General features: G+C 35.8%; 1 protein-coding gene across 2 annotated transcripts in view; it reads right to left on the bottom strand.

The window, feature by feature from the left end:
* DMD (dystrophin) overlaps window positions 1–15,677 on the bottom strand; it is a 2,214,577-nt gene that overhangs the window by 1,353,410 nt on the left and 845,490 nt on the right. For both annotated transcript variants that reach the window (XM_027607979.2, XM_027607980.2), the window contains exons 20-21: window positions 15,138–15,379; window positions 10,518–10,698 (exon numbers count right to left, since the gene is read on the bottom strand). In XM_027607979.2, the coding sequence (XP_027463780.1) occupies window positions 10,518–10,698; window positions 15,138–15,379 (423 nt within the window). The remainder of the gene's footprint in view (window positions 1–10,517; window positions 10,699–15,137; window positions 15,380–15,677) is intronic.

Raw genomic sequence — 15,677 nt, 5'->3', positions numbered from 1 at the left:
CAAAATCCTAGAGGAGAACACAGGCAGCAACCTCTGTGATCTCGGCCACAGCAACCTCTTGTTCAACACGTCTCCAAAGGTAAGGGAAACAAAAGCAAAAATGAACTACTGGGACTTCATCAAGATAAAAAGCTTCTGCAAAGGAAACAGTCGACAAAACTAAAAGGCAACCTACAGAATGGGAGAAGACATTTGCGAATGACATATCAGATAAAGGGCTGGTATTCAAACTCTATAGAGAACTTCTCAGAACTCAACACCCAAAGAACAAATAATTCAATCACGAGATGGGCAGAAGATATGAACAGACATTTCTCCAAAGAAGACATTTAAATGGCCAAAAGATACATGAAAAAATGCTCAACATCACTTGGCATCAGGGAAATCCAAATCAAAACCACAATGAGATACCACAGCATAATATTTATCAATACTGTTTCATTTTTCTAGCATCCTCACCCATGGTTCATATAAGGCCCCCTAGACTGTCGACCTCTCCAGACTCATCGTTCATCACCCACTGCCCTCTGTGCCCCAGGGAAACAAGACTTCTCTGCTAAGATTCTTAACTAGCCATCACTTACTAACCCCCCTAGTCTTATTAACTCCTATTCATCCTCTGGCTTCTGTGTTAAGCAGTACATTCTCAAGGAAATCTTTGCTGACCTTCCCAACCTGGGTAAGTTTCCTTAGTAGCAGAACCTTGGCCTTGGCCTTTTCTGTTCAAGCACTCATCTCAAATTATAATTATAAAAATACCAGCTTGGTTTTATGATTAATGGCTGCATCTTTCCCCAATTTACAAGCATAATGACAGCAAAAAGCATGTGGTTTTAGCTTAGTGATCTATCCCCAATGACCAGTACAGTGTCATGCAAGAAATCAGTATTTGTTGAATGAGTAACTAAATGTTGGAAAGTGTAACCTTGAGCACACACACAGAAAGAATGCCTTTGCCAGGAACACAGGAGAAAACCAGTATTTGGTGAAGCCCAGAATGTGAACAAGAGGAGAAAGAATTTACCTGGAGAATTTAGACATTCTTCTTATCCCATCTATTAAACCTTTCTAATCCCCATGGAAGTTTCTAAACACTGAGTAGCTTAAATTGACTTTGTTTATTCCTCATCTCCTTTTCTCACTTCATGGTTTCTAGACTACTAAGGTAGACTTCCTTTAATTGCAATTTTTTTTCTGATGTAATTCATTTGTAAATTTACAAGGTGTGGTTGGTGAAAAATTAACAAATAGTAAAGAAAATGTATGTATTGAATCTCATAGTATAAACAGTATGCACACACGTTTTGGTTTTCTTCTGGAATTCTTTTGACAAACAACAAAATCATGTTCACAATTGTATCATTTTGGAACAGAACACTTGATAGAACAACAATTTTTATTATATCCTAACCAGCAATGTTACTTTGTGTTTCTATGGAAATATGACCACCGCTGCATTAAAAAAATGTTTATACCTATTTGTGTACCCATACATACAAATAAGAGAAATATATGTATATATTTACTATACTATATATCATTTATTATTTCAACTATTTATTGAGGGTCAGTCTCAACCTCTGGGATATATTTTAAGGATTCAATAATTAAGAGAACAGAGTCCTTGCATTCAGTGATTTCACACTTTACTCATGGAGACAGATAATATTCTAATATAGTTTTGATTATTGTAATTAATTTTATAAAAGAAAATAGAGTGATATGACATTAAATATTAAGAATATCATATATAGGGGTGCCTGGGTGGCTTAGTCATTAAGCGTCTGCCTTCGGCTTAGGTCATGATCCCAGGGTCCTGGGATGGAGCCCCGCATCGGGCTCCCTGCTCAGCGGGGAATCTGCTTCTCCCTCTCCCAGTCCCCCTGCTTGTGTTCCCTCTCTCACATTCTCTCTCTCTGTCAAATAAATAAAATAAAATCTTAAAAAAAAGAACATCATATGTAGACTGGGAGCTCATAAAAATTATCTTTTGAGCAAAGATATGGAGGAGTAAGAAATAGCTATGCTAGGTCTTCTGGGAGAATACGTAGAGCTCTGAGGTAGGGAATATAGTGTCATTTTCAGGAACTGAAACGTCAATATGAAGTAGAGAGAAAATAAGCATGAATCAGGCTGTGACTGTACATAGGCAACGCCTATATTAGGCAGAGCCTTTTAGGTAACGTTAAACTAAGAGCAAAAGAAAGTCATCATGTGTAGTACACAGAGAAGTGTCATGATTCGATTTTCTGTAAGAAAAATCATTCTGGCTGAAGCATAGAAAATAGACTTCTCAGTGTCTAGAATGGATGAAGGGGAAGCAAATTAGTGGTCCAGGCAAGAAACCACAGTAGCCTGGACTAACATGATGACACTGAATATGAAAAGAAATTTGGATTTGAGAACTATTTTGGCTATAAAATTGCATAGGCTGAGAGACTGAATGGAAACAGGAGAGGAAGTGAGTGAGGTACAGGGAATAGGGAGGATGATCCCAAGATTCCTGACTGTACAACCCCATAGATCTTGGTTCTTGTCCCTGATACTGGAGGGGCCAAAGAGGAAATGGTTGTTGGTTGCAGAGTGGCCCATCAAGAGTTTCTTGGGATTCACTGGGTTTGCAATACCTTGAGATATTTAACTGGAAAGGCAAGGGAGTAGTAGTTGGACATAAGGACCCAGGACTTAGAGGGTAGGTCTGGACTGCAGATAAAATAAATGACTTCTTTGTTTACAACATAAAATTAAAGCCAAGGATACCTTTATTCATATAGCTTCCTTCTAGATGTAAAAAAACATTCACTAGCCAACATGATTTACCTTGTAGTAGCTGAAAAGTGATTATAGCCACCCAGTTTATCTCATTTAAACCAGACATACCTGAGAATACTAGTGAAGGACTCCTAGTGTTTTGTTATATGTAACTAGGTTATATATAGCACATTTTTTTTTGAAAAATCACAACTCTCTCCCCGCCCCAAAATTAAAATCACTCAGGGAAAGTAAAAGTACTTAACTGTCACACAAATGATGGGGTAGAGAGAAGAAATATCAAACTGTGTTATCCGATATGGTAGCCACTAGCAACACATGTCCATTGAGCACCTGAAATGTGGTCAGTATGAACTGAGATGTTGTGCACATGTAAACACACACCAGATTTTGAAGACTTAGTACAAAAATAATGTAAAAAAATCCCTATAATTTTTACTTTTGATTCTTTGTCAAAATATCATTTGGATGTATTTATTTAAATAAAATACAATTAAAATTTTCATCTCCTTGTTTAATAGTCAATAGAAAATTTTAAATTATGTATATGGTTCACATTTTATTTAGAGTGGATGAGCTTATGTAGAAGCTGTGGGAAATAATCCATTTGAGGAAAGAAAGAGCATATATGTTCATAGTCTGTAAATACTGACAGCATTTTAAAACATTAAAACATCCGCCGTAAATACGAAGTTGGCTCTAACTTGAATTTGTCATCATTTTTAAGTAGAAATTAGTGAGGGCTTAATATATGAAGGGTGTGTGTGTGTGTGTGTGTGTGTGTGTGTGTGTGTGTGTGTGTGTGTGTAGAAACTTAACTAACAGCACTTTCTACTTCTTCGATAAATCTATTTTGGGAAATGCTCATACTGAAGCTATCCTTCTTTTTATTCCATACCAAGTAGATTCCAACTTTTCCCCATCCCTCATTGTTAATAGAATGACAACAAAACAGTGTAATCAACAAAGATCTTTTTCTGCAACTCCAAACCTTATTAAATGGCAACAACCATGGCAGAGAACAAGTATTTCTTTACAATATTAACACTGGCAGAAGATGTTCGGAAGGAAGAAGGGACCCAAGGACCCACAGTATATGATGATGAACATACTAGAAATTGTCCTTAAAAGACTGAGGAAAGTAAGGAGTTTTGAGTATGGAGATTTGAATTTCCAATGCCAACACAGAAGTTAACACCTTAGCTTGACACTCAAGGACCTTTGATGTTGGAAGTCAATCAACTTTTCAGCCCAGTTTCTCATCATCATAAATCCTCCACCCAAAATCTATCACTTTATTCAAGACTTTGTGTTTATGCTACTCCTTCTGCTACAAGTCCCTGCTACTCAAGTTCCATTCCCACAAAGGCCCTAGGTGCTGTGATATGAGCAAAATAGATGGGTTTATGAGGATTTTATCTAAGATCACCTGAGAATTTTAAAAGCTATGGCTCCAAGTAATCAGTTGAAATCTGGGTCTTTTTCACAAGCAATGCCCTAATAGTCAATGCTTGAATAACTGATTCATTCTCCACTTTTTTCCTCACAATTTTCTACCCAAGTTTGTGTAAGTATAAACTACTACACTATTCAACTATTTATTACAATATAAGTTTTGGGGGGGTTGCTGCATTTCCCCATTTCCACATTATTTTCCAAAATTGGCCCTATTAGTTCAGTAATCCTATCTTCAAGAAGTCCTAGTAAATCATTTTTTAAAAATATGTATCTTTTAATTTTTTATGCTCTACTCAGCACTTAGCATAGTCCCCAAGATTCTCAAGGTCAAGGAGCAATCCTTGAACCTCAAGGTATAAAGCACGGAGCTAGCTTAAATAAATATGTCTGTTATGCTTGATGTTGATGGTATCAATGAAGAAGACAGAATAAAAGGAGCCACTTACAGTTTTTCATAATTTTTTCTGGAGTTCAAAAGCAAGGCAATATAGATTGTTTCTTAGAATAAAATAATTCTTTACTTAAATATACAAGCACATTAAATTTTCTGACCTGGCTCTAGAATAGTTACATCAAGACAACTTTTGTTTCCCTTCCTTGTCTCAGCATCTTCACAGTGGATCAGCACCTTAGCAGGAACTAACCACAGTGTTTGAAATTATGGCCACAGAGATCATTTTCTGCTGGTTGCCCTGAAATTTTCATCAATTATCCCTACAGGAAGCACAAGTTACTCCCTGTCATTTTGTAAGAGTGTCTCCTACCACTCCTCCTCAGATCATCACCTCTTCAAGGGCTGCCTCCACTTTCCTTTATATTCCTTATCACAACTCTGGTCTAAGGTTAGGCCTATATACATAGCAACAATTTCCTGTCTCCCAGCTTCCACTCAGACCCTTCTACTTGATTCTCACAAACCAGCTAGAGGCTAACATAATAGTTAGAGCTTTCAAAATTATGTATCAGATTACTGAATTTCCTCAGCTGAAATTCTTTTAGAAATTTCAACTAGTGGGGCATCTTTGTGGCTCAGTTAAGCGTCTGCCTTCAGTTCAGATCATGATCCCAGGGTCCTGGGATCGAGCCCGACGTTTGGCTCCCTGCTCAGTTGGGGGGTCTGCTTCTCCCTGTCCCTCTGCTCCTCTCTCTCTCTCTCTCTCTCTCTGACAAATAAATAAATAAATAAATAAATAAAATCTTTAAAAAAAACAAGAGTTAGGCAGGCTGCCCTTATCTTACAGCACATATAAAAATCAACCTGAAAGAGATTAAAACCTTAACTGAAAAACTGCAACCATAAAACTCCTAGAATGAGGGCGCCTGGGTGGTTCAGTTGGTTAAGCGACTGCCTTCGGCTCAGGTCATGTCCTGGAGTCCTGGGATCGAGTCCCACATTGGGCTCCCTGCTCAGCGGGGAGTCTGCTTCTCCCTCTGACCCTCTTCCCTCTCATGTGCTCTCTATCTCTCATTCTCTCTCTCTCAAATAAATAAATAAAATCTTGAAAAAAAAAAAAACTCCTAGAATGAAACACAGGAAGAATGCTTCTTAACATTGGTCTTGAAATGACTGCTTGGATTTGACATAAAAATAAATGGGACCACGTGAAACTAAAAATTTCTGTACAGCAAAGGAAACAACAGAATAAAACAACAACCTACAGAATGGGAGAAAATAAATGTAAACCACGTGAATGATTAGAGGTTACCATTTAAAATATATAAGGAACTCCTACAACTTAACAGAAAAAAATAATCTGACTAAAACAATAGGCAAGGGCTTAAATAGACATTTCTCCAAAGATGACACACAAATAAAAACAGATATGTGAAAAGATGTTCAACATCACTAATTATGAGAAATATGCATATCAAAACCACAATGAGATCACCCTACACTTGCTGGGGTGGCTATTATCAAAAAGTAACAAAAGATAACAAGTAGTGCTGAGAATGTAGAAAAATTGGAACTCGCCACCATTTGTAGAAATATAAAATGGTGCAGCTGCTAGAGGAAACAGTATAAAGGTTCCTCAAAAAATTACAAATTAGAACTACCATACAAATCCAGCAATGCCATGTCTGGGGACATATCCAAAAGAACCGAAATCGGGATCTTGAAGAGGTATCTATAGTCTCATGTTTATTGCAGCATTATTCACAATAGCCAAGATATGGAAAGAAACTGAATGTCTATCAATGGGTAAATGGAAAAAGAAAATGTGGTGTATACACAAATAGAATATCATTCAACCTTAAAAAATAGGAAAGTCCTGCCATATGCAACAATAGGGAAGCATGTGGAATACATTATGCTAAATGAAATAAACCAGTCACAGAAGGACAAATACCACATGATTCTACTCTATGAGGTACCTAACAGAATCAAATTCCTAGAAGCAGAGAATAGAATGGTGGGTGCCCAGGTGATAGGGAAGGGGAAATGGGGAGTGGCTGTTTATCAGGTATAACATTTTAGTCATGCAAGAGTTAATTTCTAGAGATCTGCTGTACAACATTGTGCTTAAAGTTAATAGTCTACTGTGCACTAAAAAATTTTAGGAGGGTAGATCTCGTGTTTCATGTTCTTATCACACTTTTTAAATTATGTTCAGTTAGCCAGCAATTTTTTCTTAAAAAAGATAGTACTAGGCCAGAAATCTAAGGTTGTAGAATGAATGAAAATCCTTCTGAACTTTAAGGGGCGGGGGGAAACCAACTTGTTCTGTCATAGCTAATGTAGTCTCTTCCTCCAGTTTCTGCAAAACTAAATAAATACCTAATAATTATTTTTCTGACACGACTTATACTTCCAAATGAAATAAATCCAAACTATAGCACAAGTTTTGTTTTCATATTAAAGGTAAGAAGTACATTTAAAACCTTTCTTTTTAAAATAAGAGACCACCTGTAATAAGCCATGTGCTATATTTTTTCTATATTTCTCTAAATAAGAGCATAGTCCTTCTGGTTTGCAGTTTCTAGAAAAGGTTCCTCGCAATTGTTTTGGGAGACAATTCTACTCTCTCAATCTTCTAGCCCCGGGCAACCATTAATCTACATTCTGTCTCTCTAGGTATGTCAATTTCAGCCATTTCCTATAAATGGAATCATATAACATATGGTCTTTTGCAGCTGGCTTCTTTCTTTAGCATCTTTTTAAGGTCTATCCATGCTGTAGCAAGTATTGGTGCTTCATTACACTTTATTATTGAATAATATTTCATTGTATAGAGAGGCCCATTTTCTTTCTTTACTCATCAGCTGATGGGCATTTGAGTTGCTTCCACTTTTTGGTTATCATGAATAATGTCACTACAAACATCCATGTATACTTGCTAGTTCTTATACAATCTAATATTCATCCTTTCAGTTATTCAAGCTCCATGAGGTCACTTGTGACACGCGATAATAAAACATTCTTAAAGGACTGCTCTGTGAGGACTAAGATAATTTATATGATTTATTTATAGACTAAAAATCACTATGAATATAGAATGCATTTTATCTTTCAATATTAGTTTTTCATAACATCTCTGCCAGGTACCAAGCAGCAAATCCTTAGACCAATTTTCACTACTCAAAGTACATTTAAAAATCAAGTTTTTATTTCATTGTGAGAACACTAGTAAAGAAAAAAAAGGAAAGGAGAGTTGAAAGTCAGAATGGATTACCACCCCTTGTGTTAGCTCTTATTTGCTGAATACTTAATATGTTCAAAGTACTGTGCAGTAATACAAGAAATCAGATTTACTCCCGCATGCCAGTTTGGGAGTAAAGCATACATATGTAAAAATTCTTTGGAAATAATGATTAATTAACAAACTGAACTATAATATGACTTGATATGGTGAATTTTTTTTGCCTTTTATATATAGGTATATAATATTTATATATCAATACATAATATATTAAGTTACATATATAAATTAATATATATATAAAATATATAATTCAATTATAATTGATATGTATATAATCATATACATATAATATATAGTGTACATATATAACACATAAGTTATACATGCACATATAGATTATATAATTTGTAATTCATATATATAATCCATTTTAAATTAATAATTATTAATTATCAAGGTAAGATTTCCAAAAGAGTGAGTAAAATTGGTAGAGATGTTTTGGTAAATAAAGTTAAGGGAGGACATTTTTTTTTAAAGATTTTATTTATTTATTTGAGAGAGAGAGAGACAGTGAGAGAGGGAACACAAGCAGGGGGAGTGGGAGAGGGAGAAGCAGGCTTCCCGCGGAGCAGGGAGCCCCATGCGGGGCTTGATCCCAGGACCCTGGGATCATGACCTGAGCCAAAGGCAGATGCTTAACGACTGAGCCATCCAGGTGCCCCGTGGGCATTTTATTTACAAATCAATGAAGTGAAAATGTTTGGCAGTTTTATGATCATCATATGTATAAAAGATAAAAGAAAAGACATGATAATATAGATAGGCAGACTGATGGCTCTATAGATAGTATAGATCACCTATTTATATTTTAGTATCATAATCAAAGCTCAGCTGTCAACAAGAATCAACATTCTGAACGTTTTTGAAATAAAGTTTACAGATTTTATGGCAAGGGAAATGCATTAATGTTAAACAGGTCAATGTTTGAAAATTTAGGACAGTCACATCACAATCTTTTCCCCAGTTGATTTTATAGACACCCAACCACAAGTATACTGAAATCCACTAGAGGGAGCTGACATCACCGTGAAATTGTATTACCTGATGTCCTACCAGGAAAATAAACCCCTCAGCAAAAACGACTTTAAAGTAAAAGAAAAAAAAAAAAAAAACAAACAGTTATCTTTTACTTTATTCAATTCATTCCATGACCTCACCAAGAAATCAAAGTTTAAAAACCAGGAAAACAGGGAACGTTTCATGTATATCACTATACTCATTTTAGAAACATTACGATTTGGTAAATTATGTGGATATTTACAAAGAGAAGTAGTCAAAAAACATGTTTTCCAACTAATTAAAGTTCTAGTAGAAAACAAATACATGTTCTTGTGCTTCTCATAACAAATTTGGGGAAGACATTTTTTAAATATTATTATCTTAATGCCTTAAAATCCAATTTTACTCTATAATCATATATATATATGGATGGCGAACCAAAAACTCACTAATGTTTGAAAGTGTTCATAAACCTGTCTGTCAAAGGCATTTTTCTTAGTAATTAAGCTGATGAGTTGGGCTATTTTGGACCAGATATTATTAACATCCTAAGAGCACACTGGTGAGAAACAAAAGAGACATCTTGGAAAATTTCGCTGGTCAAATGGTAGGCATTTGTGTAACTGCTCCACTTTTAGGTTATATTTTACTATTAAATGAGAAAAAGAGGATACTGCATAGTGACAGTGATCCAACAGTAAAATGCTACCCAGAGAATAATTTGTCCTTTGCTGAATTTCAGTTGCTACATGTATGTTACAGCTATAACAATCTTCATATAAACTGAATAGAAGTATTAGTAAGAAGCCTAGCTAAATATCTTTGCACATAAAGCAAACAGGATTTAATGAAAACCTACTAAGAAGCCTTCAACTGCTCTTTTACTTCCTCCAGTATTCAAAATCTTTGATTGTAAAATTTGCAACCCACCAAGGAGATGTTAATGCCTATATAAAACATATACTTGGGGCGCCTGGGTGGCTCAGCCATTAAGCGTCTGCCTTCGGCTCAGGTCATGATCCCAGGGTCCTGAGATGGAGCCCCACCTCAGGCTCCCTGCTTGGTGGGAAGCCTGCTTCTCCCTCTCCCACTCCCCCTGTTTGTGTTCCTGCTCTCGCTAACTCTCTCTCTGTCAAATAAATAAATAAAATCTTTAAAAAACAAAACAAGGGGGGATGGGTTAGCCTGGTGATGGGTATTAAGGAGGGCACGTTCTGCGTGGAGCACTGGGTGTTATGCACAAACAATGACTCATGGAACACTACATCAAAAACTAATGATGTAATGTATTGTGATTAACATAACAATAAAAAATTTTAAAAATAAACAAAACAAAACAAAACAAAAAAACCCATATACTTTATTTGTTCCTCAAAGTCATGAAATTATTATGGGCGGTGAGGGGGAGAAATGAAAATATAACACATATGTTTTCCAACAATGGTATCTCACTCCTTATTACTACAGAATGTAGGGACGGTGGATTCCTTTGATAGAAATTACTCTTTCATGTGAGTACTTTCTCTTTTTCCAACAAATACTGAATTTGGAAAATAGCAAGTAGCCATTTCAAGTATTTTTACTTACTTGTTTGGAGCTCTTTTTCTCTTGCCTGCACATCAGCAAAGACTTGGTTAAAATGATTTGTAAAGGCCACAAAGTCTGCATCCAGGAATATTGGCCCTTGTCCTTTCTCTTTCAAGGCTATGCTTTGAATTTTTAATCGTTCGATTTGAGGCTGAAGAGCTGACAGCTGGTGGACTTCATCCTGTACCGTAATTTAGAGTATTAAAATAAATAAAACTTTTACTTTGCATAGATTACATTTTTGCAAAGAAAGGTGTTAAAAGCCAGGGATGCAAGCTTAGCTTAATGCCCTTATCAAAAAATTGGTAAGAAATATCTATGAGAGTTTAGGCCAGCCTCTGGCACAGATCATCAATTTAAAAATACCTTGGCTCTTCATTCAACAGATACCATCATATAGAACTGTCTTTAAATTTCAAAATCACATCATTTACGGCATTAATGGGTATGGATCTGCACTTGAAAAGTGCTATGAATGACCTTATGTCCTCTCAATCAGACATGAATGTTCCTCTGTACCCCTCTTATCTCAAAATGCTGTGCCTTTGCTTCAAATTCTAAGCTTGTTTAATGAACAATATTTTTCTTTAAATTCACTTGTGAAGAATATAAATTACATCAATCAGTATATATCTACATACATACCTACTGCATTAAATTACACATTTATCTTTATACACGGATATTTCATAGGTTACATAATCTATGTAATACTTACATAAACACGCACATATTTATGTCTATAATTATCTATCTCTTATATGGGTGCATTACTTCTCCTGACTGAACAGGCAATTACCACTCTTTCAGTTAGGGTGAGAGTTTGCTCTGCTTTCTTGTCCTGGCATAAGGGTTAATAACATCCTCTTCCACTCTCAAAGAGTACTCTGGTTTGGATGATAAAATCACATGGACCCACTGCTGTGCAACATGGTGGTCACTAGCCATACGTGGCTACTGAACACCTGAAATGTGGCCAGTCCAAATTCAGATGTGCTGTCATTGTAAAACACATTGAATTTTGAAGACTTAGTATGAAAATAGACAAATATTAACCCATAGTTCCAAATACTGATTCAGTCTTGATATAATATTTTCAATTTACTGTTTTAAATAATATGCATTATTGAAATTCATTTACCTTTTTCCATATTGTTTCTAGAACATTTAAAACTACATATGTGGCTCAAATTCATGGCTTGCATTATATTTCTTTGGAACAGTGCTGTTTAAATGAGAATGCTTTCACTCTTTTGTTTCCAGTGAAGCTGCAATTCCTATGTCTCTGCTACACATATAATTGGAATTCATACAGAATGTCCAAATGCTCTTTAAGTATTATTACCATGACTGCTTACTTACAATTCACACCTCGGCTACCTTTAGAAAAAAAAGTACTTCGGGATTGTTTACCATTTAAAAATGTAAAAAAAAAAAAAAGGACAATTAAAATTTTAAAACTGGATTACAAGACAATTAGGAGGAGGGGAAAATGTAAATAATCACAGTAATTATGAATTAAATATAAATCTGAGCTTCTGGATAGTCAAAGTGAAAAAAAGAAAAAAGAACAAGTTATTTTTTGGATGCATACGTACTGTTTTGGAGAGAGTAACTTTTGTCTTAGGATTCAGTAAGATAAATGTATCCCAAAGGTTCTTTCACAGTAGCAAGACTACCTAATGGGCACTGTCACTTGTTAACAGTTTTTGGAAGATAAAGGATAACTTTCAGAGGAGAGTTGCTATGTGGTTATAACAGTAAGAGTTGATTCAGGTATGTTAATCTCGGACAATCAAATTCTTTTGCTGGTGAAGAGGAAAGCCATTTATATAAATAGGGAGATGACCCATGTCTCCCATTCCAATATAAAGCCTCTCAATCAAGGGCTAGAAGGTAGGTGTATATCCATGGATGAAGAATAAGACAAAAGCTAAAGGGTAATACTCTGTGTTTTTGATTATAGAATTAAAGACATGCACTTTATACACTAGGCTTACAAATGGTACCATTGCCATCTGCTGTGAAACATTTAAGAAACCGATTTACATTTGGCCAGATGGAGGCCCATCATTCTTCCTGTTTAGGGGGCTACTGAAGGAGCCTACAGTATACTAAAGTGTGTTCTGCAAAACAAAGGGGACTCAGAAACTAATAAAACATTTGGGCAAATGTTCAATTGAGACCTTAAAGTTCTGAGAGTAAGCCATAGGAGAGATCATTTTGACTTGAAATATTTAACATTTAAAAGATGTTAACAATTATTATTTCCACAAAAGGGCCTTAATATGGTTAGTCCTCCTGAGTAAGGCATCTTCCCTGAGTCTGTTTATCCTTGAAAATTTTGTGTTTATCTAATGGAAAAACTTTTGCATTTCTCTTGGGAAAGGGTCCATGGATTTCTTCCGATTCCCAAAGGGCTTCTAACCCCCATATGAAGAACCAGTTCTAGCAAGCATTATATTTGGAGCTAATACTGTGGTCTAATCTTAGAAAACATCTTCAAATAACAGAATGCACTCACAAACAAGATGGAAAAATTTATTTACCTAGCATTAATCATAGCGAAATAGTATAATGTTAACTTTTGCATGAATGATTGTGAGCTTATCCTGCTAACTATCTTACCCAAGGAGATTCATCAAGTTAATATAGCAACCAAAGGTGCAGAGAAAAAGAGGAAGGGATAATGAAAAGGGATGGAATTATGTCATCAAAATTTGGAACCTTGTGGCTGAATGCAGCAAAATAGAAATAATTTCCCTTAGGATGACTTCCTTAGCCTTGAGAGACTATTTAAGATATGAAACCACCAATGATCTCTATTTGCTCCTCAGATAAAGACCGATATCCTCCAGGCCCCAAGAGTCCTTGCTTTGTCTCCTATATGCCTGTCTTTGGGGCTCCATCCTTCATCTTATCTCCACCCCTCACACCTCTCTGTCCAGTATTCACATTGGCCTTCTTTCAGCTCCTTGGCGGTGGTTGTTGTTTAAGCCACCAATAACCCTGCAGTATCTGTCAGGCAGCTCAAGGTAGCTAATACCCCTAGTATCATTCTCAGCAACACTAGAGATGTTGACTATTTCTTTTATGGCTGTATGTATTTTGTAGATTTAATCGTTACTTTTTGTATCTGAATCTCAAGAAACAGGTTAAGGTAATATCAAATTTTGTTACAAGAAATAATGCAGGTGGAGTATTCCACAGATTCACAGGAAAAAAAAAAAAAGGAGTCATGGATTCTATTAACAGCAAAATGCATCTTTAAGTATAGAAATTCCCTAGATTTGCATATTTGCATAAAAAAACTAAATGCCTTTCTGTACTGTATTCTTTATCTAGAAATTTATTTCCTGAATTTAGTCATTTCTTAGTAAAGCTGTAGGACCAATATGTGAAAGAATTATCAGGTACCTCAACTGTTTTTCCCTTCAAAATAGCTTTGAATTTCCCATCCCTTCCTGAGTTTAATACTACCTCCAAACTAACCTTGTCGCCTCTCCATCTCCAGTCTCCCAGTATTTAAACCATTCTTTTCAAGGTATGCTCATTAACCTCCATTCACTGTTTCTCAGATTAAACCTAGCCATCTCAGTCTATCACTGATGTCTATCCTAGAAACCTTTTCATGTATGCAATCCCCCACTTTCCATGAAAAGTGTTCAGCTCATAGTAACCATGCAAAACATTCAAGTCATCTTCATTACTGTATAACTGATTTTCTTACATTTGCAGACATACTCTTATAATCTCTTTCTTGGGTTCCTTGGTCCCAGTTATACCTTGTTTGGCCCTCCAGATCCACTGTCCACTTCTAGAACTCAGGAGAATGACACTTAACAGACTAGGGCTCTTTGCACTCTGCCTACTGATTAAGTTTAGCCAATGGGGAGCCCCATCCAGATTCAGATTCTAGAGGCAGGGAGGAGAGTGAAGTAATATGGTGATTTTTCTGGCTCCCTTCCTGTGATGGCACTTAGGCTGGCTCTTAAGGCTGTCTTTAAAATGCGTGTCCAACTTGCTCGCTCTAGGTTTCTGTCACTTCTCTCTCTCTAATCCTTTCTGCCCTCAGAAGGGTTACAGCTCTGATGCCTGGTTACTCTACTATCCCTTAAGGTTCCTCCAGACTCTAAGCACAATGATGAGGTATTTTGGTAAGGAAACCTTCCTCAAATTATCCAAATTTGAGTGAACTGTCAGTTTTAAAGATTTTCCTCATATATCCAATTATATAGTGCATCAGCTGCTTGTGTTTGTGTGGATTCCACTTTTTTAACATATGACAAAGTTTTGCTTTTAGCACATGAGCTGTCATAGAAAAGAGCTCCAAATTATCGGCCATTTCTCATAGGATATGTGTAGTTTCCATACTCCAAAACTGCTTCACCATTCTGCAAACTGACAAAATCAATTAGCCATGTGTAAGTACTCTAAATATATATATATATTTAGGATCCAGACATCATATATTATCTATTTAAACTCATTCTCTTCACTTACATTTTGATCTTTCTGTTTTTTTTATTCAAAGGGAGTTTTTTATTAAATAATTTGCTATTCTTCTGGAAATTGCCAAGAAATTACTATTGATTGTGATCCAAATAGGAAGAATCTTACCTTACAAATTTTTAACTGGCTTTTAATTGTTGTTGGCTCTGATGTGGTGGTGGGTTGGGTTTTCAACCAGTTTTCAGCAGTAGTTGTCATCTGCTCCAATTGTTGTAGCTGATTATAGAAAGTGATGATGTTGTTCTGATACTCCAGCCAGTTAAGTCTCTCACTTAGCAATTGGCAGAACTCTATCCACCGGCTGTTCAGTTGTTCTGTGGCTTGTTTGATGCTGTCAGCATTAACACCCTCTAGAAAGAAGATTTTTAAAATATACCCATTGAAGCCACAGACTGCAAGACATATGAAAACCCGTTTGTCTCAAGTTTAAAAGTATTCATCATATGAAGGATTTTGGACAAATCCTTTATTCACTGATAAAGAACTAGAAGTACCAACAGGATTTCTGATTACTGATTGTAAATTATTAGAGATGCATCTTATCAAGAGTATGAATGTAATAAAATAATAAATAAGGACACATAAGATGTAGAAGAGTAGAATATATTTAAATAAAAACAAAAAGGGTCAAAGCTCTGAGAGGGATTG

The sequence above is a fragment of the Zalophus californianus genome, chromosome X (assembly GCF_009762305.2).
Source record: "Zalophus californianus isolate mZalCal1 chromosome X, mZalCal1.pri.v2, whole genome shotgun sequence".
Taxonomy (NCBI): Eukaryota; Metazoa; Chordata; class Mammalia; order Carnivora; family Otariidae; genus Zalophus; species Zalophus californianus.
This window is presented reverse-complemented; position numbering and strand designations above follow the sequence as displayed.